Consider the following 27,282-nt stretch of genomic DNA (forward strand, 5'->3'; position numbering starts at 1 on the left):
TTAAGTAAATAGGAAGAATATTTATAAGCCAGCTAGTTTCCTACAACATCCTAGATTTGTTGATTACCCTTCTAGGAATCAGTCAGTCCTTTGCCTTGTTAGATTCTAACTAGATTTGGTTGGACATGTTCACAAAAGTGTTGGCCAGAGGCAGGAGATACTAGAAATGTGCTTTCAGTTTTTGTTTTTTATCTGCATCTGATGACAAATTGGTTAAAAAAAGTGTATAATTCCAAAGGCTCCCAGAAGTATGTAAAATACACCCTCACATTCTATGATATATATAAAAGCAACATATGTCCTTTATCATTAAGGAATCCTATGTTTGGCTGGCAACCATAGATGGAAAAAAAAACCACAGAAATATGCCAGCCAATTGCTTCAGATGTTGCATAACTCTCCTTGGGTCTCAATTGTTTGTTCATCATTTGGAATTGGTAAGAAATTCATCAGAGTCACTCTGTCATACTTCAGTGTAAAAGTTGTTCTCATTTACTGCATAGTGTAAGGACGTTTGCCCATGTCTAAGTTTTGATGCAGGCAAGTCCCTTGCTTAAGGCTGTGGTCCTCAATGGGGCTTGTGCCGGCGGATCGCTTTGGGGATTGGGCTGTAAGTGGAAATAAACCTAAATTACAACACAATTTTGGTAGTCTGCTTACAACAGGCATTAAGCTAATGAACCAATTACAAGATAGTAGCAAAAAATCATTAAGGCGCTCAAAATCACCTATATGCAGTCCTCCCCCCAGCACGCAACCCGTGCTGCTAACACAGAAACCTTCTAAGGGCACAGTCCTAACCCACTTTCCAGCATTGACATAAGGGTAATGCAGCTCTGAAGTAAGGGAACAAACATTCCCTTACTTTGAGGAGGCCTCCATGAGTGCCACCCAACTGCAGGGTGCAGAATATGCCCCATTGGCACAGCTATGCCAGTGCTGGAAAGTTGGTTAGGATTTGGGCCTAAGCGGCATATTGGCTGTATGCTGCCCCTTTGCCACCACCTATGTGTCATTCTGCAATAGCAAAGTGCTGTTCATAAATTAAGGGCAATGGAACATTGCATTTTCTCCTTTGCAAGTTAAAAAAAAAATCTCATCAGCAGGCAGGATTTAAAAATGCAACATAGGCTGCAGTCCTATGTTGGACTAATGTAACTTAGTAACTGTAATGTAACTTACAGGGCTAATGTAGATAGGACTCCCGCAGTCAGTTATGGCAAACAGAACTCTGCAAGTTCAAAGAATGCTATTTTTCTGCTGATGTTAGGTGAGCGCCACCCCCTTGTTTATGTTTGTGTGGGCTGAATCTCTGCTACAGACAGCCCCATTTCTTCCATGAATTAGGGAAATATTCTTTGCATGTAGTATAGATTCCCACCAAGCATCTGCATTCATATAAGACAGTCAGGTCAACCTCTGCATGTGTGAGGCTCCAGACCATGAGCTCAGTGACATATACATAATGCACTTGAAATTGGAGCACTGATCTCTGCCATATTGTTATATGTCAATATGGCATATGCTATAGCCATATTGTTCAATGGTCTGGATTATGTACTGAGGGATTTAGCAGTGAATAATTTGTTTGGAGTGACCATGTTGTCATTCCTTAATGACATCAGCATAGGGAACCAAAGATCTTGAGTTTGACATCAATGGGGCAAAAGTTGCTCAGTGTGGATAATTCAGTATAATGGCAAATACTGTGGCTAAGCTGTGTTATGGATTAGGCTGAGGGCCTCTTCACACATTATAGTTTTTTTTTAAAGGACTAGAGCAAAAAATGTAAAATTTGAATGTGGTAGACATAGGTTAGCAGATATACTTGTCCAGGAGCTAGGTTTAGGCATGATGGTCTTATATACATCCTTCAGCTGTTTTGCCGGGGAGGGGGGGGGGCTTTATTCAACCTGAATGCATCTTTATAGCAATTATTTTCCTTGCCTAATGGAAAAAAATTCCTGGATTTATGCCAAGCATTTGTTGCTAAAGTCTGCATGCAAATTAGCATTTTTTTTTTTTAAGGAGAAAGTACTTAGCAGCTGAAGTATCCTATTTTGTGGGCATTAGAAAAGGGAGCAGGTTTGATGAGCAAAGCAAAGTGAGATGTTATTCAGGAGCAGTCAAAAGGAAGGAATTATGTTGACTTAGGAATGCATCAACCAACATTTCACCTGTACATAGAATGACTTTTTAAATAACTTTATTTTTATTTTTAATGCTTTTCCCTCTTCAAGATTGCTTTGCTTGTGTGTTCCAGTACAATCCACACACCAGGTAAGACTGTACACCAGGCATTCAAATTGTTGGCAGCCAAACCAATATTTAGAAACTCCATTGACATGAGTAGACCTTATTCTGAAAGTAGAATTGTGATCTTCAAGCCTGATGTTGATAAGTGACTAGGGGCCCAATCCTATCCAACTTTCCAGCATCAGTGCAGCTGCAACACAGCCCCAAGGTAAAGGAATAAATGTACCCATACCTTGCAGAAGCCTCTGTGACTGCCTCCCAACCACAGGATGCAGTATACACCCCATGGACACAACTGCACCAGCACTGGAAAATTGGATCAGATTTGGCCCTAGGATGGGAATCCAAATCTACTTTTTTTAAAAATTACATGGCCAGATGTGTAATATCTGAACCTGTGTTGTTATCCAGGATTGGGAGTCCACTCAGGAAGTAATGACAGTGCTACAGGAAGATGGGTGATAATGTGCAAGAAAAAGAGTTTGTTGGTAGTTTGTTGCAATAAGAGTATTGCACAGAGCACACCCAAATAGACGGAGAGAAAAAGGCCTGCCCCGATCACACAGGTAATGATGGCCACTTATGCAGCCTGTATGAATTGGGCCTGAATCTTTGTGGTGTGATAGTTCTTTATTGTCATGGATTGCACAGACAGCACGAAGCAGATTACCTTGCTGTCTACAACCACCAAGGAGTCATTGCAGCTGTGTTAATGCAGTGTAGGGTTGACTTTTCAAAATGGCATGAGTAGACAGAGAAAGAACTTGAAGGCACAATCCAATTGGTATTCATGGTAGTAGGCCAGCCAAAATAACCAAATAACAATGAAAGGAACGCACATTTGGAAATGTTGGTTGCGTTGAGTTTGCAGATGTAAGACTACGTTGATGCATTCTCACAAAATTATCTACATGCATGGCAAGATTGGTTTACCATGCTGAAAATAGTTCAAGAGCTCACATGAGAGAGGCAGAGGATTTGAGGTTATGTTGCACATTAAGTATGTCAGGTTATTGAAGAGAAAAACCAAAAATATGCACCCTTAATGCAACCAGTATGAAACTGAGCACAGTTGATAGTTTTTTTTCCAGAGATTTGAAGATGGCCTGATAGAATGATCATTGCCCAAAAAGCAAGCATGTTCATTTCTTCTGTCTCAGTATGGCCTCTGTCCAAACAAAGCAGCTATGCATGTTCCGGACATGCTTGTGCTATATAATCCTTGAATGAAGGTCTATTTATACATTTTTATTTTATGTTTAAGGAGAGGCATACTTGAACTCTTCCCTTCTTTATTGGCTGGAAGAAAATGACAAAGCAAACCATAGCGTCTGGTCAGCAACTCATTTTCCTGGCGGGTCACTTTGAGAAGGGAATGAGGGACAATGGACCAATACAACACCATTTAGGGGTAGTCTGGGCTCAGAGGCATCCAATTGCTGATCCTTACCACAGTGGGACAAAGAAGCAAAACATAGTCCTATTGGACAAAGATTCATTGATCTATGGTTTAGATATCATTCTGCCTTCAACTCTCTGAAAAACAACAACAAAAGAACTATTGTTCTTGATCCAGCTAAAGTTGGTCATGCCTAAGGCTATGATCCTATGCACACTTGTTTGGGAGTAAGTCTCACTGACTATAGTGGGACTTACTTCTGAGTAAACATGTACAGGATTGTGCTGTTAGTTGCATTGAAAGAGTGGACATATAGTCACAATTACTTTTAGCTAGAACAGAGCCACACTGTACTCAAGCTTCCTAGGGAAGTGAAAGCATCACCTTGTTTTGTCTTTGTCAGAGCGGTATCTCTATACTGTTTTATATGAAGTCAAGTTTGAGATATTCTTATAACCTCCTTCATGTACAAGTGAAAAAAATGTATATAAGATATTGCGTTTGAGCAACAATAGTTCTGTAGAATATTGCAGTATTGTGATAAGCAAAAATGTCTATTGTAGGATACATGAGTATAAGTTTGATTTTGGTTCTCTTTCAAAACATGAATTTGATTATTTACCAAATGACATTTTAGCATCTGAAGTACATGGTTTGTGAGAAGAATTACCAGTGAAGATTTGTGACTTATTAAATAGGACAAAAAAAAATTGCTCCAAAAAATTCCTAATCCCCCTTTTCAAAATAATCACCAAATGCACAGGCATTTCAACCAGAGTGGCCATTTGAAGCCAGAAAGTCTGTTTGGATGAACTTTAAAAGGTGTGGAATTCTTGATTGAACTGGAGTGGTATTTTTAAAAGAGGAATTAGTGGTATATATTGTGTATTTAATAAATTATTACAATTCATTTCCAGACTAAAAGTACCTTTAAAACACATTAAATAAGAGCTGATTATACTTTCATCAGAACACTTCTTTTTCTATCTAGTCTCTAAAAATCAAAGAATCTAACTGGGTGTAACTTTCATTAAAAAAAACAAAACCCAAAAGTGTCATTTTTGCACATTATGAAGTTTGTGAAAACCATATAAAGATTAAAAAAAATCACACATACGGACTCACACACAGCACACATGCACAATTTCAGCTTCACATAATGTTAGCCATACATTTCAACTCTTTCTCAAAAACTGGAGCTGTTCAGTTTTAGGGAATGTATAGCTTCCCTCCCACGTGAAAACTGCACTTTTTTTTTCCTTTTCATTTAGAGCAAGAAATATAAATTTCAACAGGTATACTCTTACACAAATGTATCTCTCTGGAATCGTCTTGCTGATGTTGGTGGGCCTCGCTGGGAATAATCAGTTACAGGACTGCAGCCAAAAATATTTTCTCCAGTCTAGCCAAGGAGATACATGCACATAAACAGATTTATGCATATTAAATCCTGGACTAGGAATTGCAGGCATAAAATATGTACCTGAGTGTGGATGCCATCTCTCTGAGCTGCACTGCTTTTCAATTCATTGAAATGCACATGGCCATCCATGTCCATGTGCAACTAGTCATGCATGGCCATGTTTTGCAGATTGCACCTTTTTCAATACACTGACAGCCCAATCCTAATCAGGGCATGCCAGCTCAGTGCCAGTGTGCACTGTTGCAAACGTGCTGTAAAGAGTTTGCAAGCTCTCAGCGCTGGGCTAGCACTGGTAGAAAGCTGGTGCTCTGCTGCTTGGCAGTTGCCTGAATCATTAGGCAGCAGAGAGGGAGATGGGGGCATGGGGCGAGGTGGGGAGGAGGCGTTCCAGGGGAGGGAGCGGGGTGGGAAGAGGGCTGGACTGGTGGAGCCCAGCTCCACCAAATCTTGAGCTCCGTGTCAGGCCACAGCTCCAGAGTCGCCATAAAATTGAGTAGTCCCATTGCAGGGCTACTTCCTTTACTCAGGGGAAGAGGACGATTGTCCCCCTCTCTCGAGGAGGCGGCAGTGGCTGCCCGAGGTGTGCTGGATACTGTGGCAGCTGTTTTTGCCGCTGCAGCAGCTCTGCCAGTGTACTATCTACAACCCCCTCCCCACAACAAGCCTTGGTTGTAATATATACTTTGACCCCAAATATACTTTTAAAACATGACTAGAATTGGATTAGGGTGTTTAACATGCTGTTTCATGGCTAATTGCATTGGTGCATTTTTACATGTAAAATTTAAATCAGGGTTACAATTTTTCTTCTATTCCTTTTCCTCTATCACTCATGGAGATATAAAATTAACCCTGGCTCTAAGGTACGCTCATTTCTAAAAATGATGTTTCTCTAGGCTTCATCTCTCATTGACCACATTCACACATGTGCACGAATGGCACAAGTAAGGCTCAAGGGTGCTTCCATTGTGATGTGTGAAAATGTTTTTGAAAATGGAATGTGGAACTGTACAGTGGCAATGATTAGATTTCCAAATGCCAATCTGAACTATGTCAAACTCTTTCTCCTAGGTTTTCATCAAGGCAACAGTTTATTTTGTTGTAAATTTGGTGCAATAGCTATGTAATTCTGCTGCAACACCAAGTATAAATCATTTTGGTGTGAGAAGCATTTAATAGCTTAGTGCTGGAGTTTAGTGCCATGCTCCAAAATTCCACATACACATCCTGTCACAAGTGCAGGGTTGTTCCCTGATATTGAACGTCATGAGAGCTTCCATTGAGCACTGGCTGGAACATGCACATGCACAAGGGTTTGCTGGGTAATGGTGTTAATGGTGTAATCCACTAAGCACTGTTGCAGTGTTCCAGTCATCCCAATGGGGTCTGTGTGGTAGCCCAGCATTGAACCCATTGAAGCCAATGGAACTTAAGCCATAGCAGTACTTGGTGGGTCTCACCCTTCAGCTCCTGATATTCAAAGCAGCTCCTAGCATTGGTAATCATTTTGAGAATTTCATTGTCTTCTGGATTTAAAACATGAACACTCTCAATTTCACAAATGTTTCTCCTTTTTTGTAAATGACAAAAAGTTGAAAGGTTATGGCTAGACATGTTTCTATTTTAATAAGCAAAATCTATGTATATTTGTCATTTTCTTATCTTAAAAATATGCATATACTTTCTTTTATATTTTTTTAGTCAAGTACTTTATTAAACAAAACAATAGCACCACCTTGGCATTGTTGACCAAATCAGTAAAAGGTAAAGCAAAATTAACCATGTAATTGTTTTCTGACTGTCATTTGAAAAGCTCTGGCTCTTAAAAATAGAGGAGCCATGAATACAGCAGAAGTCTTCATATCTATGTACATTCATAGGCTTCAGCCATCATCCAAAGACATGTACAAATAGCTACTAGGTACAAATAAAGTATATTTCTGGGCAGATGAGCAAGGACCTTAATTTGGTGATACACCACATATTCTGGCCATGCAGATGACCAATATAAGACCTCTGTGTCCATTACCCCTTAAGGTCCAGCTCATGCAGAGTGATTCTGTGCAAGTTGTCTTGGAAGTATGTCCTACTAAGTAAGTCCTACTACTTTCCTTGCAAATTTGAAGAGGACTGCAGCCATAGATTTAGGTTGCAATCCTAACTACACTTTCCTGAGAGTAAGCCCCATTGGACTTACTTCTGAGTAGACATGGTTAGGATTGTGCCCTTACTGATGTAAAACTAGTGAAGTCAGTGAGTTGCATCCCCAGACTCCCTTTCTCTAGAACAGTCTTCCTTAGAAAAGTCCTTGTTTAAGAGCGAGGGGAAACTGTGGATGCCAACCACTGAGAGATATTTGCATGCAAGTGCTTTTTAGGACGGTCTAATGTGAGGGGACCCACAGGAAGGTTTCATGGGATCAGTATGCTTGTTGGTTAGGGACACTTTGACCATACTGATTCAAATGACCTGTGGTTTGCAGTGACCTTTACTGAACTCGAGCACTATTGGGCTCTATAGTGCTCTGTCACATCTTATGACTATTAGGGTACAATCCTAACCAGCTTTCCAGCACTGACACCAATGTGGTGTGCACTGCATCCTGCAGTGGGGAAGCAGTCAAGGGAGCCTCCTCAAGGTAAGGGCATGTTTGTTACCTTGGGACTGCATTGTGGCTAGGTCAGTGCTGGAAAGTTGGTTAGGATTGTACCCTAATAGTCATAAGATGTGACAGAGCACTATAGAGCCCAACAGTGCTTGATTTTGAGGGGTGGTGGGTGGGGACCTTTGTGATTCCCCACCCCATCTCTTGCCCTCATCCGCAAAATCATTTGGAGCAGTTTGTACTGAACTGTATAACTGTGGACTGAGCGGGGGGGTGGGAATCCCATGTTTCTGTGCTCCCTGCATTAATAAAAACCTTGCATGCAGAAAACTAGTGTGTCAGAGAGGATTCTAAGTTCGAACAATTTTCCTTTATATGTTATTTTTCTATATCTGTGGTATATCTATATATGTCTGTGTGTGAAAGAGACCGTAGACTGTTTACATTTCAAGGAAGGGAACAAGACAGCTTTGTAGCATAACTCTGACCAGGATGCAGCCTAAATCATTCATTAAAAATAGTTGCCATCACAATTCTATTAGTTTCTGCAACCTCTTGTGGCCCATTTCAGCTGTGGATCACTGTTCAGGTACAAGCCACCGTCTGTACCTTCTCTTGGTCATTGAGAGCTGATGCCAGAACTACTGCTATCTAAAAACAAGACGTCAACTTCTCTACAGTTTTCAAACCACCCTTGTGTATGTTGCCATTTTAGTGGCTTTATGGAATCAGACAAATACTTCCATTTGGGGGAATTTTAGCATTACTATTACATATTTCAATTTGTAATTTGATTTTTTTAAAAGCATGTGTTATGAAATTTTTTCTCTTTCATTTTCGCTTAGTTCCCACCTGGCTCCATATTTTGCTTTGTTTTGCTTTTACCTCTTACAGATTTGGCCAGACCCCTTCATATAACAAGCTACAAAATAGCACCATTGTACTATGAAACAGTTTTACATATTGTCGATATATGTGTATTATTGATATACTAAATGTCTACATACTGCACTATATGGTGAAAAAAAGATGTTATTTATAGTGTTGAAGAGTAACTCATTCTCTGAAAGAATCATTGAGGATTTAAAAGAGAGCCAATGTGTGCTCCCAGCTGATTCTAAACAAAGAATAATTCTATTGTTCATGTTGAATCTGTTTGTATCTTTATATGTTATGGGGGGGGGGAAGAAGCATTGTATTAACATATGTTATCCTGATCCAGCAATTATTGCAGACGTGGGGTTCCCATGCACTCATGGGACTACTGTGTGTGCAGGCTGCTCCATTCACTTCAATGGCTAAGAGCAGCTTTATGCACTTATAAGAGGTGTAATATGTATAGCAGCATTTTCCACGTAAGTCAATCGTACTTCCTGGACATGCACATCTAAAGCTCGGTCTAAGGTGGATTTATATAACCCATATACTGTCCAAATGCCATGGATGAAATTAATGTGTTACTTTGCTGCTACTGGGAATGCCAACTGTGCAAATATGAACGGGGCAAACAAACAAATGTAATCAGACATTGTGAGACAAACCGTCTGCTTGTATGGAAGTGCAAATATTAAAAAAAATAAAAACAAATAAACCACTTAGACAAGGCTGGTGATGGACTTCAACAGCTTGGATTCATAAGTTAATTTAGTGCAATTGGATCCATCAAAGGCCTATACATTGGTTGGCTTTTGAGGGCACAGGACTTTTTTACTGTGTGTGTTGTGTTGTGTTTGGGGGACATTTTATAGCAGGCAGACAATTAGAACAGCAATCTACCAGTCTCAGAAACATGTAAGCACTGAGTTTCTATTGGAATGTTTACTTGCATTGTTCATTGGGAGAATGCCCATTAGCGGAGATTTCATCAAGCTTATTGAACTCTAACAGTTTGTCCAATGTTTGATAATTTATTTACAGCAAAGTATCCTGCAGATGGCACATTCATTCTTCACTCTTATGGGTTGTATTTTCTTACATTCTGTAGTTGCGGTTTCCTGTGTTTCCTCGACTTGTGTTCTTCAAATGCACTTCCTGAAAATGAAAGGGGGGGAAATGTACTTATAGAAAGCTTTGATAGCTTGTTCTAATCCTGGTCTTATTCAGCATCAGAGTGGACTATTACTAGTCCCATTTTCAAACTGGGAGCTCTCAAAGGACAAGCATTTTCTCCAAAGGACAGTCATCTATGGAGTCCATAAATGATGCAGGACTTGATCTGAAATCGGCCAGGACCAAGCCTATCACACCACTCGTTACACCAAACTGGCTCTCAAATTAATATTAGGGCTGAACCAAAAGACTGTTTGTAAGGATATGAAGAAACTGTCTGAGAAATTTAATTTAGCTTATGGAAATATATTTGAAAATTCTTAAATGTTTTTTCTGGGGACAAACTCTGAAAGTCACTTCAAAATTCACTTTAAAAATTTCTGTCAAACCCCACTGTTTTTGAGGAAAGGCCACAATTTTACTGTGGCAACCAGTGCTATGAATGTTCTGGCAAGCCAATGGTTTTCTGAGTCATCTGGGGAACCCATTGATCAATAACGGCAGAAAGCTTCCTTGGAAAATAGCTTGTGTATCACGTTTGCCTGATGTTCTCAGGCATGTCAATGACACTGGGGGAAAGGGACATGACTCAGTGGAAGGGCACATGCTTTGCATGTGCAAGGTGCCAGGCTCAGTATCTGGCATATCTAGGTAGGGCAGAGAAAGACCTGTCTGAAACCCTGAAACCCAATGTCACAGGCTTCACAGACCAATGGTCTGATTTGGTGTAAGGCAGCATCCCGTATACCTATGACTTACACATGAGTAACGTTTGAATTATTTTTGCAACGATGCAAACAAGTGCAACCAGGGTGACCAGATGTCCCTTTTTCAGGACATGTCCTCTTTTATTTATTTATTTATACAGGTATTTATATACCGCCTTTCTTTGCTCGTCAGATTTTACCTCAGACTTGAATCCAAGGTGGTTTACATAGGCAGGCTGTTCTAAACCGGCTGTAGGGATTTTTACAATTGAATAGTTTTAGTCTTTACTCCTCGTTCCAGCTGGATGCCTTTCCAGTATGGCCTCTCTCTGGCCCTTCACCTCCCACGCTCCACTTGACAGCAACTCCTCTCTGCCACTGAAGGTCAGTATATCAGCGTGTCATCAGTTCTTGGGTACTTCCGGTTTTTTTTGAACTTTCTAGCCTCAATCCTGGAAAAACTTAAATGTCCTCCTTTTCCCCTATGAGTAGCCCCTGCAGGCAGCACATAGCCTTCTTGTAATTAACAAATTATATGCAAAAAATGATATGTAATATAGTTTTAGATTTAATAATAAGCAATATAGTGTTTGAATTAACCCCATGAAAGCAATATAAGGGTGTCTTTAGCTTTTATTTTGTTATGTCCTACATTTTTCTTGGATGTCTTACATTTTGGGGTACCTTGTCCTCTTTTGCAGTTCTGACATCTGGTCACCCTAAGTGCCACAAATTCGCAGATCAGATTTGATGGTATTCTGCCTACCTTTTGTGCTTTAGGCATATCAGTGTGGCGCTGAGCACGTACGGACCGTGCTGATTTTGGTGGTTTGCTCGGAGCGCAGTACATTTCCAGCCTTCTCAAGTCACAGCTCTGGAAACAGCATTCATCCACTATTCCTTTGGTGGGAAGTGGACGTCTGCTGCCTCCATACCCTGCCGGTTTACCTGAAGGTGACAAAAATCAGTCATTGAAAAAGTAGCTCACACAATCTGCAATAACTTACTAATATGTTTAAGTAGGTTACCCCACAGAGGGAGAAACATAGAGAAAGTGCTATGGTTTGTTCTATTGACTGAAGTGGTCCTTATATACTAACACTTTGCTGAAGTCTTATTGTGCATGGAGCTTCCACATGCTCTTGCAGCCTGGAATGGCTTTGACAGTGAGGGGGAGGGGCGGCTCACACAGCATGTTGAGGTGCCCTGCAAAACTTATCTCTGTTTCCCATCTGGGAACTCTACTGCCCTCCCATACTCTTCATCAGGTAAAAAAAAAATAATTTACTGCTTATTGGGAAGCAGTCTGATTACTGTGGTGAAAAACTGGGTTCAGGCACCTCCTCCACAGCCCTCATGTAACAAATGAGTCAGGCACTTGATATGGATGCCAATACTTGCTTTGTGGAAATATGGCCATTGTTCAGTGTCAGGGCGCATGTTTGAAAGCAGATGGTCCCAGCTTCAATCCTTGGCCTCTCTGGGAAACCTCCTGCCTAAAACCTTGGACAACAGATGTCAGTCAGAGTGTAGACAACAAAATGGATCAATGGTCTGACTCAGTATAGGGCAGCTTCATATGTTGATTCATATCTCCCTTCTTGCTTTGCAACAGGAAAGAACTGCACAAATTGTACCTTCATGTGGAGAGTCTGCATCATGCTAAAGAATAGGCAGCTGTGACATGCAAAATAATAATAATAATAATAAGTTAACTTGTGTGGTTTAATCTTAAAACATTGTTGTATCCTCACTGGGACAAGACATGTACATGTAGATGCCAACATGTCACAGTATATGGATTACTGTAATTAGAAATTAGTAAGTAATTAATATGTAATTCGTATGACCATTACTGTAATGACTAGTTTGATGAATACTTCAGTAGGTATTCTGCTGTGCTGCTATGACGTTGCACTTTGTTCCCTCATGCCATACATTCCTTTCATTATGACCCAGTTTCACTTTGTGTCTGGCTGCTATTAATAGGATCCTTATGTTTACTCAGCCTTTGGAACTGCTGACTAAAAGATGTAAGAATCCTATACCTTCATTGATGCTTTACTGCACTTACAGCCCAGTCCTGAGTTGCCCTGCACCCAGAGGATCAGCGGCACCAAAATGATTACTGCTGCATCCTGTGCAGCCACTGGAGTCTCCCCGAGGGAAGGGGACATTCATCCCCTTCCCCTGGGTAAGGTCACGGTTCCCTCAATGGGTCTCCTCCAGTCTGTGCTGGCTATTTTGCAGTGCAGACTGGAGGAGCTCCATGTCAGGCTTTTCAGCCTGACTTGGAGCATCTGATCCAGTGAGCAGGAAGTTTAGGTACATGTATGTGTTTAGGTACATGTATGCATTTGTTTAGGAAGTTTAGGTGCCTGTAAGTGCATCATATCTTCTGTATTTCCTGTCCATTGTCAGCAGCAGCCGCCAAAGATGTATAGTGTAATGGGGATAGAGATTCATAGGATGTGGCAATGACATCGGTAAATGTTCCTGAATCTTTCATGGGTGGTGGGGGACAGCAGAAACATAGATGGTGGGTTAGGTTTCAGTGGCAATCCATGTCAAGCAGGAGTGGCCTATCTGTGAGTCGAGAGGGTGACTGCTTGGGAGGGGCAAGAGGGTGGCAGGTTCACCCAAAAACCATACTGCCAGAGATGCCAGAGTTGCAAGGTGCATTGACTGCTTTCTGCCCACTAAAAGCAAGTGGAAAGTGGAGTATCTGCCTACTCTCTGTGCTCCTTGCATGGTTTTTCAAACACAGAACAAAGGGAGAGAACAAACACATTTGCAGAGACCATGTGAGGAGCACGGTAAAGGACTTTTTTATTTTTGCATTGAGTAGGCAGCAGCAGTCGATCCCAGGTCCTGGTTGTGCCATCTCGATGTCAAGATACAGTCACATCTGCCCTTTGATAATGTCACAACGACCATCCCTACCATTTAGTAGTGTGGAAAAGAAGGGACAACTCTAGGAAGAGAATCTGGGATGACATCTTCCTTTATAGTAAACCGTGACAAGGGGCAGGGCCTCTGAGAGGAATTTTATCAGGGGGTACAAAGTTTCTTTTGGGCCCCTTTGCAAAGGGGAAGGGGTGAAACAGAGTGGGGAGGGGTGGTGACAGGAGAGCAGAATGGGGGCAGGGAGGGGCAAAACAGGATGGTGGGAGGGTGAAGACATCTGGAAAAGTCTTTGGAGCCCAAGTCTACCCACCCATGTAGCATTGGCAACTAGGTACAGTAATGCAGAAAACCAAACACTCTCCTAAGCCTCTCTCAAATCTTTTAAATATAGAAAACCATGCAGAACATTACCATCATCATATTTAGACTCACTCTAGAATGGAAAGTGTCCTGTGCATACCAAAACTTGCTTCTGCAGCAGCTGTAGTCCCACAGCTGTGTCCCTGGTCTCCTCTATACTCCTTCATGCTAAGCAGATCCACAAGCCAAAGAGCTACTGTAGCAGGCCAGTTTGCCCCAGATTTGACACTGTGTTAAGGAGTGTCATGTATGCATTCCTCAGACCAGCATATAGGGCTTCCCAGTAGCTGTAGCCCACACGCTCATGGTAGTGTCCCCAGCATCCTGTGTGAATACAAAGTCTGAATAGGTAGGAAAAGGTAAGACCCTAGGAAATTTCTGGGCCCCCTCCTTTGGCTCCTGGGCCCCCTTTTTGACCCTGGGCCTGGGTATAAATTACCCCCTTTACCCCCCTCTCCTAGGCCCTGACAAGGGGTGGTTGATAATTAGCTTCTGAGAGCCATGGAACGTGCAAACCTGCTAGATCATTTCATTTAATTAATATTGAGTTTTGTAGATACACGTGGAAAAGGATTAGAAATTGATCTCTTTGGAGTAACTGTATAAATGAAACTGTATGCATATGAGGACGAATGACAGCATAACAGCTATTTTTCCTAAGGTCTCAAGAGGGCTTTGAAGAGGGGGATTTGGAGTGAAAAAGTGATTGTCTCCCTTCCTACTTCTTCCTTGTTCCAAAAAACCCCAAGCTGGGTTGACCCCCTGCAGAATTCCAAATATGTATTTAACATAAGAAGAGCCCTGCTGGATCATGCCAAAGGACCATCTAGTCCAGCTTCCTGTATCTCACTGTGGCCCACCAAATGCTTCAGGGTACCTTCAAGCCAACAAGATATAACCTGCATCCAGGTCCCAACCCTGCATCTGGCACTCTGAGGTAGCCTACCTCTAAAACCAGGAGCTTGCACATACCTATCATGGCTTGTAACCCATGATGGACATTTCCTCCAGAAATTTGTCCAATCCCCTCTTAAAGGCATCTTGGCAAGATGCCATTACTACTTCCTGTGGCAAGGAGTTCCAAAAACTAATTACATACTGGGTAAAGAAATATTTTCTTTTGTCCGTCCTAACTCTCCCAACATTCAGTTTTAGTGGATGTCCCCTGGTTCTGGTGTTATGTGAGAGAGAAAAGAGCATCTCTCTATCCACCCCTTGCATAATTTTGTGTGTTTCAACTATGTCCCCCCTCAGGCGCCTCCTTTCTAGACTGAAGAGTCTCAAATGCTGTAGCCTTTCCTTGTAATGGAGGTGCCCCAGCCCAGTAATCATTTTGATTGCTCTCATCTGCACCTTTTCCATTTCCACTATATCCTTATTTGTCTCTCTGCATAAGAATTTAGAACCTCACAGGACAAATGGGGATGGCAGGGGTTGTTTAGAGAAGAAAGACAGCAGTGGGCAGAAGGTTAAGCAGCTACTCTTCCCTTGGCAAGTTACCTTGTAATAACAGTGTAAGAGTGCATCGCTACTGCCCCAAGGTACCACAGCAAGAGGTCCACACCTTGGAGGGAGTATGCCCCCTTAAGGACTAAGAGCTTGTGGGGGTGGTAGCACTGTGGAGCAGGTAGAACCCTTGTTGCTGCCTCATAGCTGGGGTGGGAAGGGGGTTGAGGCACCCTGCCTCCTTTGTCCCCATGGGAATTCAAGGACCTCCCAGGGAGGTTGTGGCTACAGCCCAGCAAGCCAGACCTCCTTTCTTCCTCGGCTCCTTCCCCCAAAAGTTCTTCATCACACACAGGCAGGCTCTTTTGTAGCTGGTTACCCCCCCTTCCTGCTCTCCCAGGTATCCCCCCCCCCGGGTGTGTTGGTGGAAGCTGAGGCAAGCCCAGAGAAGAGCCTGCTCACCTTGACCTCAGGTCTGCAAACTTTCTAGCTTCTGACTTTGCTGTGAGTCTTTTCCAGCCACCCAGGTAAGTCTGTGGCTGGACAAATAACAATATTTTTTTTGTTGTATTTAATGTTTTAATTATAATCTTGTTGAAAAGCAGTATATAAATGTTCACAAAGTGATCTACAAAGAGTGTCATGTATGGCACCCTGTCCCAAACTAACTAAATGGCACCCTGTCCCAAAAAGGCTCCCAATCTAAAAATAAATGGAAGAAACACCAGCAAACAGCCACTAGCCAAGACACTATGCCGGGGTGAAGAAGGATAGTTCTTCTTTCTCTGCTAAATATAAGAGGAGCACCACCTGAAAAAGTGCCTCCTTCCCCAGTTAGCAGGGGTAAAGAAGTTCTTCATTCTGGCACATAACTGTTGCCTCTGCTATTTAGGAAAAATGACTAATCTGGCTTTAAGGCCAGTACTTACAATGGAGAATCAGCATCTACCTGAGAATTTGCATTTTCACTGGAGCAGGCGCACAAAATTCGTACTAAACCTGGACACTCTTGTGTCCTGCTTGATTACAGCAGAAACTCCAATGAATGTTGGGATTGTGCTCAAGCACATCAAATCCTTGTAGCAGTATCAAATCCATGTGCCCCCCCCCCCCTTGTACTGGCATGTACAGCAGAGTTCTGGGGATAGCTATACATTATTTTTCATTAATCACACTAACTTTTGGATTCCATTGATGCAACAGACAGTGCTTTATCCAGAGATGCCTCTGTGTGTGTGTGTGTGTGCGCGTGTGCGTGCGTGTGTGTGTGTTGTAGAATGCTGACTTGACAGTGCTTTAAGAAGTTTGTAACATATAGTATTGAATTCTTTACCTCCTAATCATTTCCTTCTGTAGACTACATTTCCTGCTATTCAGATTTACATATTAAATCCAAGGCACTAAAAGCAGAAATTCAGATTCCAACAATTCATCTCTAATGATGCACAAAAAATCCTGAGATGCTCAGAATCTCTGTAGCCACATCCTAAATATGTTTAATTAAGAACAATTAATCTCATCAATCTCATCACCACTGAGAACAAACGAATATCTAGTTAATATGTTTTGTTGCCTTTGAAACATATAGCCACTAAGGACCCAATTCTATCCAACTTTCCAGCTCTGATGCAGCTGTGCCAACAGGGCATGCACTGCATCCTGCCATAGGAGGGAAGCCATGGAGGCCACCTCAAGGTAAGGGAATGTTTGTTCCCTTATCTTGGGGCTGCATTGTGGCTGCCTTGGTGCTGAAAAGTTGAATAGGATTAGGCCCTAACCCAGTCATCCCCAAACCCTGTGTACTAGTGACATATGATAATCACTAGTGTGTTGGAAAGACCTTTTTCTCCCATAATTCTTAAATTTGATGCCATCCCATGACATCGATTAGCAGGAGATTCAGAGCAGACAAAGGAAAAGCATCCCAACATATGATTTATTTATAAAATTTACCGTTACAAGATATGATGGCCTCTAGTTTAGATGGCTTTAAAAGGGGATTGGACAAATAATGGAAAGGTCCATTGGTGACTATTAGCCATGATAACTAAATAGAATGCCTGTGATCAGAGGTGGTATGCTACTGAACATCATTTACTTGGAGCGAACAATGGAGAAGGCCTATTGCCTTGTTTGTGAGTCTCCTGCATGCATCTTGGCCACTATGGGGAACAGAATGCTGGACTTGGTTGACCTTCGGTATGATTCTTATTGCTTTGGCCCCTTTTATGAAGTAACATTAGTTTTAAGTATTAGTATTAAATTTTAATATCACTTATTATCGTAGCATTAAGTTTGATTAGTAGTGAGCTAGCTCCAGAGCTTCTTGGATTACCTGGGCCTTTTCCAGCTTTGGGACAAAAACAGCTTTCATTGCCCTAGTACAGGGATCCCCAAACCCTGGCCCGGGGGCCAGATGCAGCCCACAGCCAGCTTCTGGTCCCGAGATTCTCTGGCCCACTCAACTGAACATGACTGGAGCTGTCCTCTGGTCATGCCCGGAGAGAGATCTGAAGGCTGGGGGGGGGGAGGAGGGGTGTTGATCATCAGAATGCCTTTTAAAGGCCTAAAAATATCACTTCCTCCCTGGCGCTCAGAAAATGCTCTGAGTGTTTTCTGTGATGTGCTGGTTCTGAGGTTCTGAGGTTACTCCTGTTCAAGTAAGCTGCTTGTGGGGTACAGAAAATGGGAGTCCATTTAAGTGTATGCTTTATTTCTGTGGCATGTATTGGTGATTGGAGAAATCCTGGAAATTAGAGCCCATTCACTCACTTATTCATTCATCTAAGTTTCATCCCTAATGTATTTATGTAAACTGTATATTTAAAATTTATTTTTTTTCCAGCCCTCAACATCATGCCAGATACTTGATGTGGGTCTCTGGTTGAAAGGTTTGGAGACCCCTGTCCTAGTAGATGACCTGTGTTGGGACAAATTACAAACTGGTTTTGCTGGATGTCACTGTGTTTTGTTTTTTACCATTTAGCATGGTATCCTTCTAGGTTGCCTGTCAGGAACGGATGTGGGGAGTAGAGCATTGCAGTGCTTCCAGTCCTTCCTGGAGGGTTGGACTCAGAAGGTAGTGCTGGGGGGGACTTTTGTTCGACATTGTGTCATTTCTTTTAAGGTGTCCTGTAGGGTTCTGTCCCCCCCCCCCACACACACACATACAGTTTGATGCCTACATGAAAATGCAGGCAGAGGTTATCAGGGGATTTTGGGCCTGGTGTCACCAATATGCAGATAACACCTGCCTTTATCTATCCTTCCTGTTCTCAGTTGGTCATTCTGAATTGGTGCTTGGAGTCTGTGAAGGCCAGAATATGAGCGAAAAAGCAGAAATTAAAACTGGAAAGACAGAGGTTCTTCTGGTAAGAAGACCTACGGGGTGCTGACAGCATGCCAACCTGTACTTGATAGGGTTGCATTCCCCTGAAGCTTGGAGTGCTCTTGGACCTGACTGCATCTTGGATTCACAGGTGTCAGCTGTGATTGGAGTGTGTTTGACCTGCTCAAGCTGGTATTTCTAGCCCAGAAGACCTTGCCATGGTTGTCCATGCCTTAGATCACTGTTTCTCAAACTATGGGTCAGGACCCACTAGATGGGTCACGAGCCAATTTCAGGTGGGTCCTCATTCATTTCAGTATTTTATTTTTACTACATTAGATTTGATGCTACCATGGTATGTGACTGTATTGGGGAAATGTTACAGATCTATACGTTTAACAGGCTACTCTGTATATGCTTTTAACAATGATAGTAAATGGGGCTTACTCCTGGGTAAGTGTGGGTAGGATTACAGCCTGGGATTGTGAAAAATGTTCCTGCTTGATGATGCCACTTCCAGTCATGACATCACTTCTGGTGGGTCCTGTCAGATTCTCATTCTAAAAAGTGGGTCCTGGTGCTAAAGGTTTGAGAACCACTGCCTTAGATATCTTGTGTACAGATTACTGCAATGTGCTCTATGTGGAACTGCCCATGAAGGCCTATAGGGAACTTCATCTGGTACAAAATGCAGCTCCTTGAGTACTAATTAGAGCACAGTGATTCCCAAACTAGGGGTTGCGACCCAAACGAGGAAAGGATGTTCCTAAGGGCTGAAGGAAGGTCATTATTATTATAAATATTAACATGTACCAACTCCATGGGTCACCTTTTTAAGAAATCTGCTTCCAATGGCAATTTTAAAAATTGCTTAATGCTAAAAAAAATGCAACTCACTCTTACACTTAGTATAAACTCTGTACTTTGGAAACTGTTTGTTCTCACACGTAGCTGCACTGCACTATGCCCTTTTTAAAAAGTTGCTGTCGAGAAGCTGTTAAGTCAAAGCACATGATATGGCCCATGAACTCCACACAGTAATTTCTGAAGCCAGCCGGGCTGTGTGAAGGACTTATAGGCAGTAGTGATCTAGGAAGCGAGGCAGAAATTTTATGGTACTAGGATTCTTCAGAGACAAGAGCTAGCAAAAGAGTGGTAACTGATATTATGTATTACTTGAGACTGCTACAATGCTCCGGAGGGCAAGAGTGTTGTCAACATGTCAGAGTTTACAAGCCTAGGTCAGATTCCATGGCTGGGAATGGTTTTCTAAACACTGCCAGAATAAAAAGGATACTCTGGCAAGAAAAATGCTGTGCTGGACACAAGGCATTTTGAGAGACATGCCAGATTTATCAAGGACTGTGATAAGATAATTAGAAGCTGGTAGATGATTGTTTATTCCTGAACCAAAAATGCTAACAGCAAAAAACAATGTGTGCCAAGGGTTTTCATGTGGCAGGACTCAGGTATTTCGTGCACCAGATGGGGGCCAGTCTGCACCCCTCTCCATGCTTTTCTATTCATTTACTATCACACTCTACATACCTTCACCACCAGAGCCTTTCACAAACCCAATCAGCATACTGGGAGAGCCTAATTATCACTTGAGCTGTCCTTTCAGCAGTGTCGCTTTTGCTGCAGTGTCACTTTGCAGCTCAGCAGCTGAGAGGTGGCCTCTGAAGTGATGCTACTGAAAGGCTGGTCCATGTGATAATTCCTATCACAGTCTCCCAGCACCTCAGCAGTGTCTCCCTCTCTTATCCCTCTTGATCTGCCCCTTCTCTCATAGTGTTCCCTGCCCTCTGAGGCCTCCTTCTCTATCTCCTTCCCAGAGCCTCAGCAGAAGCTCTCTGGGAGAGCCCAATTATAATGGAAGCCGGATAAAAAGCTTCCAGGGACCACATCCGTCACACGGGCCTTATGTTTTACACCTCTGTCCTATAGCAATGATACTCACATGGAGTGACATATGAGCAATCATTGACCCATTCACTTCAGGTGAACAAAGGCCAAACAAGGTCACTCTCTTAAATATACTTTTAATTCTGAGCAGGGCAATACCTTTATTAGGACCAACCAAAAAGGAAACAGAATATTAAACAGCAGGCTTTCTAATCTGACAGAACTCTGCATCAGGCAGATGGTAAGACAGGAGGATAAAAGGAACTGTCGGGGTTCCCCCTCCTCCCACAGGTCCCCAGCTTACCCAGGGAGAAGACTTCTGGGCCAGGGGATCAAGGAGGAAGCCAGTGGAACATGGGGCCACCTCCCCATACACTGCCTGGGCACTCCTGTGGGCAGCAAAGTGCAGCAGAGGAACACTGCGTGCCGAACCCCCCGCTTCTCCCTCTGCCATGGAGGAGGGAGGGGGGAGACAAGACACAGGCCATTCGGCTGCTGGGCAGCCACCCCTCCCCCACCTTGGGGGAGAAGGGGAGCACTCCCTCACCCAGCCAGCTGGGGCCTGCCTTGCAGGGCAGAGCTCCTGGCTATGACATCGGGAGCCCACAGCTGGACCTCCCAACTTTGTCTGCAGAGCTACAGGACCCAGGTGGGCAGGGCCAGCCCACCCCCCCAAAGGCAGAGACTAGAGCAGAGGCAGCAGCCTTCCCAGCCATCTCAGGACCAACCCTGGCAGCTCCAGGTGAGAGGAGGTGGGAGTGAAACAGAGAGAGGAAGGGGAGGAGTTGTGGTAATCCCACGGGAGGGCAGTCCTACAGACACGCCCTTTTTGTACCATCTCTGTGAAGGAAAGGGAGGGGCCAAAGGGGAGGGGTCTGCCTTACATAAACCTGGAGGCCAGGGATGACAAGGCAGTTGGGAGTTAGAAGAGCAGGTAGGAGGATCTGCTGACGGCAGCCCCTGCTCCTGACTGGCAAATGCCCCCGCAAGGGGGTCTCCCTCAGAAAGGCCAGGTGGGCCCTCCCCCCCCCACAGGGAGGCCTCACAGGAACAACAGCAACACCCTCAATCCACATAGGTTGTCAATACAACTACCAAGGACCATTTGGCTGTGGAAAGGCCTAGAAGAAAAGACAGCCACTGCCTGAGGAATCTTACTTCCCCTGTAAAGGCTAGTACTATGTCTCCTCTGCCCATGCCAAATGTGTGTTTAAGAATATAAGTATGATTTGGGAAAGCAGCAGTGGCATCGCTAGAGGGGTGCAGGCCACACTGGGTGTGGGATGACACCACAAGGGGATGACACCACAGTTTTTAAAATCTTGGTATTTTTGAATGATACCATCATGTTTTATATCATTGGATATATAATTTCATGCAGAATGCAATAAAACACCGTGTTGAAAATACCTCTATTCTATCAAAATAACTAAGAAACCAATGGGGTTGGGGCAATGGTGCACCATCATGCCCACTGTCCAGTGCACTACCCCGCCGACTGCATGAGAGGAGGTCCATCATGCGGGTGATGCGCTGGCCTACTATACCGGGTGATGTAAATCCTAGTGACACCACTGGGAACCAGTGCTACAGAATCACTGTTGTTATGGCTCTGTTACTTGAGTGAAAGCTGGAAAAAGCATAACAAAAGCTAATAGTTAATGATGATCATTCAAAAGGTTTCACATAATTTGTCGCTATAATCTTTACAAACAACCCTAGAAGATAGGTCAGTGTTATTGTTCTCATAAGAACAGCCCCACTGGGTCAGGCCATAGACCCATCTAGTCCAGCTTCCTGTATCTCACAACAGCCCACCAAATGCCCCAGGGAGCACACCAGATAACAAGAGACCTGCATCCTGGGGCCCTCCCTTGCATCTGACATAGCCCATTTCTAAAATCAGGAGGTTGCACATACACATCAAGGCTTGTAACCCGTAATGGATTTTTCCTCCAGAAACTTGTCCAATCCCCTTTTAAAGGTGTCCAGGCCAGATGCCGTCACCACATCTTGTGGCAAGGAGTTCCGCAGACCAACCACATGCTGAGTAAAGAAATATTTTCTTTTGTCTGTCCTAACACTCCCAACACTCAATTTTAGTGGATGTGCCCTGGTTCTGGTGTTATGTGAGAGTGTAAAGAGTGTCTCTCTATCCACTTTATCCTTCCCATGCATAATTTTATATGTCTCAATCATGTCCCCCCCTCAGGCGTCTCTTTTCTAGGCTGAAGAGGCCCAAACGCCTTCTCATATTGCAGAGCAGGGAGCTAAGGCTGAGGGAGAAAGTGTGGCTTGTCTAAGAATACTGAGTGAGTTCATGGCTATGGTGAAATTTGAACCAGGGACTTCTTGGCTCACAGCTCATGCTCTTGAATGTTATACCAGATCTTAAGCCTCTCTAACCCACTTCCTGAAGTAGGGTGGCTTACTATGTCCAAACACTTAAAACAACACAAGATGCTTTTGCACAAAAGTTGGTTTCATCCAGTCACGACTTCCCAAAGAGAGGAAAAAAATATATAGTTTAATTCAGGCTACAGCATGTTGCACTATGTCTCAGAACCCAAAATACAAAGAAAAAGAAACCCTTGTTTTGGCTTCTTTAATCTCCTGATGTTTTGGGCTGTAAGCCATGAGGGTTGAAATGTTTCATATTAGCAACCTGACTCAAAGCTGGGAAAAGTTTGGATTTTGCAAAGAAAGAAATCTTACTGTCATGACAGGGAGATGGTTGGGTTGAATGGAAGGAGAGTACATAGCTTATGCTCTTGCACACATACACACACAAACGGAATCTGAAACAGAATCCATACACACAAAAAGTGACAGCCACTTCAAAATGAGTGGTTTTGGAGTTTGGGTTCAGATTCAGTTTTACCCCCGGCAAGTAAGGACAGTCTGATACTATTCTGCAGGAAGTTTGTCTTAAAACCCGTTTAGTGTCTGATCTGCTATTGAACCATTTTTTTAACGTTAGCATCTCAACCAGAACACAGAACATAGTTAAAATATATATGAACCTTAACTGAACTCAAATGTTTAGTGGTTTGATCATCTCTGTCCTCATGCACCTACTTCTTGTATATCCAAGGTTATGGGCATCCTTAATAGGATCCTTGCTTTTTTCCTCTCCTCTCCTTCCTTTCCTCCTCTCATGCATGAGACTTGGCTGCCATATAACAATCTGCTTTTCAAAGATGCCCTGTTTCAAAAATAGTTTGCTATGGGGCATGTGTGTCTTCAACAAATATAAGCTCAAAGTCCCATTGGGTGGGCAGAAGACGGTTCTTTGGATCCCAGTCACTTTTTGTTCCCACTTACTCAGAAAATGGAATGAACCTTTCATAAAAAAGAAAAAAAAGAGGTTAACCCACCCACCTACCCCAATCTTTCCTTTCACAGTGAGAAACTCCCAAGACTTTTCAAAATCCTTCTTTGTTAGTTTTTCAGTGTTCAGTAAGTTCAGTTTCACCGTATGGTTCAGTTTTTAGAGTAATCATAGTAATTCCTTTCTTGCACTATTTCCACTCCAAGTTTTCTGAGAGTTTGACATGAGTCCTAAAAACATTTAAAGATGTTTCTCAGTGATACTTCATTTTTTTTTTTTAATTGGCAACTGTTCTTTCCTTTTGTTTCATTGGATTCAATCTCTGGATTAAACAAACATCATAAATTACAAAAAGGCTGGATCATGCTAATGTTTGATCCAGAAAAGAGTATAAAGTTTTCATACAAAATTTTCTATGCCCAATCTAACTCCTATGATTTCTTCAAACAGCACAGTATTGAAAAATGTACAAAGTTTGTTTTAGAATTTATTTAGTGAATCTATGTTGTGTTTCTCCACAGGGGGAAAAATCCCTGGCCAATGATATGAGGATGATTCTATGGGCTTGTATCCTAATCCTACATATACATATTGCAGTGAACCAATACAGATGAATTGTATGGCAGTGGACTGGAGTATTCATCTTACCAGATTGCCTGGTAAGTATACCTTTTCATAAGAAAATATGAAACTGTTGGAAGAATGACAGCATGTGAGCAAAGCCACCTAGTACAGTCTCTGTGGATATATATGTTAATACCCACCTGTAAGAGGAGCTGTAACCTAAAGACACATGAGTTGCTATCTCCTATTTTGACTAGATCTCTCATTAGTTTTTTTATTCTGTCTTGTTCTATTTGTATAACAATGACTGAAGTTCTTTCCTTGTGGCAGTACCATTCTTAACCATGCTCAGCTTTGATGTGTGTAGGACTGATTGATTTCATTAAGAGTGCAATCCTAAGATTGTACTGGGCTGGCGTAAGTCCCTTGTGCCAGCCTGTGAGGGTTGCAAATGTGCTGTAAAACACTTTTGTGCCGCCTCGAGTGTCAGCTAGGCCGGCGCAAGGATGTGTACCAGCCCATGGAGGCTGCATCAAGCCTCTGTGCCAACGGAGGAAGGTAGGTCTGCACCAGCTCAGCTGGCATGGGGGTTGGAAGGAAGGTGGCTGGCCCATGGGTGGGTGGCGGGAGAGCGGGGGGTGGGGGGACCAGGGCCAGGAACTTATGCTGGATCCTGATCCCATTCCCAGGCAGTCTGGGGCAACTCCGGGCTGCTTGGATCTGTGCCACTTCTTTAGGTGACACAGAACTGAGTAGACCCATTGGGGTTGCAGCGGCTCTTCCCAGGGTAAGGGAAAGCAATTCCCCTTGCCCTGGGCTGAGCCGCTTTCAGTCCCAAGCTCGTACTGGATATGGGCAGTCCTGCCCACCTCCCTATTCCTGCGCAATTTAGGATTGCGCTGTGAGTCTGCTAACAGAAATTGAGCCAGACCATTGGTCCATCTAGCCCAGTATTGTCAATGTTGACTGGCTGAGGTTTGTGCAGGTTGACCCTCTTTATCAGTGGGTTTGGAACTCATGGATTTGACTCACCGCAGGTTCCAAACCCACAGGTGGAGGGCCTCACTACACCTAAAAAAAAGGGGCCATTGAAATTATTTTTAAAAGTATGTTTTTTACCATTGCAGGGCTTCAGGAGGTCAGGCAGTCTTTGGCAATTATAATATCTATTTGCACGTTGCATAAAAGTTGCTACTCTCTCCATTGGCCACCCTAGAATGCAACACAGAAGTGTTTAATCACTTCTATGTTGCGTTCTTCAGTGCACTAGGGCCAAGGGAGGGTGCCTTGGCGTGACCCCAAAAATACCCATTCTAATAGCTGGAGACCACCTGCCTGCCACTCTGTAAAGGGAAGAGGTTTTAAAACTGTGATTTAAAAGGGCTTTTAAAATTTTTTTTGCGGATTTGATTATCCATGGTTTTTGGCATCCATGGAGGTTCCAGGAATGGAACCCCTGCTGAGAGCGGACTTTATAGGGATGTTTCCATAGCCCTATCTGGAGATGCCAGGAACTGAAGCTGGAACCTTCTGCACAAAGCACATATTCTATCACTGACCTGAGGCCCCTCCCCCATAGTGGAAAGACAGTAACTTTTGAAACTGTGTGTGTGTGGCAAAAGGCCCCTTCTATCACCATTCAAATATTGCAAAGTACATGCTTTCTCCACTTACTGTTGGATAAACTACCTTATAAACTGTTTTTGTGTGTGAGAAGTAATGCAATTGTATGTATTTTCATTTGACCATGTTGGGAGGCAGAGAACAGGTAGAGATTTTCCCCCCATGTTTAGATGTTTAGTGGTCCCACATAATAGCCTGTGGAAGAGCATGGAGCTGCTGTGGGCTTGCAACCTGGCTGGGATTATGAGGAGGTGCTGGCTGTATGAACCACCATGTCTGTGGGGAAGTAATACATATGGCTGCTGCGACTGGTGCAATTATGGAGACTTGGAAAACAAGCCAGCTGTGATTGTTCAGATCACCTTAGCCCAGTACTATTCAAACTGGGGCATTGTGATGCCCCAGCCAGAGGGCCCTGGTCTCTGCCCCCTTAAGGGGCGGGGGTAGCCTAGAGGCTGGGGGAAGGCAGTGGCGCGATCCCCAGGATCATGCTGCTCAGGGGGCTGCAGGGGCTTGGATGCACTTACCCAAGCCTCCTGCAGCCTCCCTGGGGTACGGGGAGCCCGGTGCGACATCTGGCAGGGCTCCTCGCAGCAGGGAAAGTGGATGCGGAGCGATCGCGCTCCACTTCCGCTTTAGCGGGCGCGAGGCGTGATCGCTCCGCATCCACTTTCCCTGCTGCGGGGAGCCCTGCCAGAAGTCGCACCGGGCTCCCTGCACTGCGGGGAGGCTGAAGGAGGCTTGGGTAAGTGCACCCAAGCCCCTGCAGCCCCCTGAGCGGCGCGATCCTGGGGATCTCACCACTGCCTTCCCCCCGCCCCTGCTGCCTCCTCTCCCCAGCCCTGCAAGGACTTACTGGCTCTCAAATTTTCCCAGAGAGTTTGAGAACCACTACCTTAGCCATATGTGTGGCCCTCCCAAATGAGGGCATAGATTTATGGCACCTTCATGTATTCTGACCAAATTGCCTGCAGGTTTGGTTTTTGCCCGTGACTGCAAAAGGCTACTGAATATTTGAATTGGGCCTCTATGTATGAGCACAAAGATTAAAAAAAAAAATTAGGAGCCATGTTCTAAAAATGGGGTCTAGAGTAGAACAGTTGAATAAACTTCCATTGTATTATTTGTTTCACACCATATATGAAGCTGATATTAATAAGATATACTTCACCCAGTTTCCTTACAAGATAAACGCTGCACAAATGGGAAGCTATTGCTTTACAGCATTAGTGGAATGAAAAAAGGGAATAAAGTTCATGCATGTATAAAGATAGGATTATTGTGTAATCAGCCCTGGCAACACTCTGACTGTGCTCACATTAATCTATGAAAGTTTTTCACTGCACTGTTTAGAGAAGAGTTCACTGCCCTTGTTGTTC

At 43.4% G+C, this 27,282-nt stretch overlaps 1 protein-coding gene across 1 annotated transcript in view; it reads right to left on the bottom strand.

Annotated features, from left to right (window-relative positions):
* Positions 1-568: 568 nt before the first annotated feature.
* IGF1 (insulin like growth factor 1) overlaps positions 569-27,282 on the bottom strand; it is a 75,529-nt gene continuing 48,815 nt past the window's right edge. Inside the window, exons 3-5 of the mRNA XM_066633748.1 lie at positions 11,206-11,387; positions 9,659-9,714; positions 569-608 (exon numbers count right to left, since the gene is read on the bottom strand). Of these exons, the coding sequence (XP_066489845.1) occupies positions 569-608; positions 9,659-9,714; positions 11,206-11,387 (278 nt within the window). The remainder of the gene's footprint in view (positions 609-9,658; positions 9,715-11,205; positions 11,388-27,282) is intronic.

The sequence above is a fragment of the Tiliqua scincoides genome, chromosome 7 (assembly GCF_035046505.1).
Source record: "Tiliqua scincoides isolate rTilSci1 chromosome 7, rTilSci1.hap2, whole genome shotgun sequence".
Lineage (NCBI taxonomy): Eukaryota > Metazoa > Chordata > Lepidosauria > Squamata > Scincidae > Tiliqua > Tiliqua scincoides.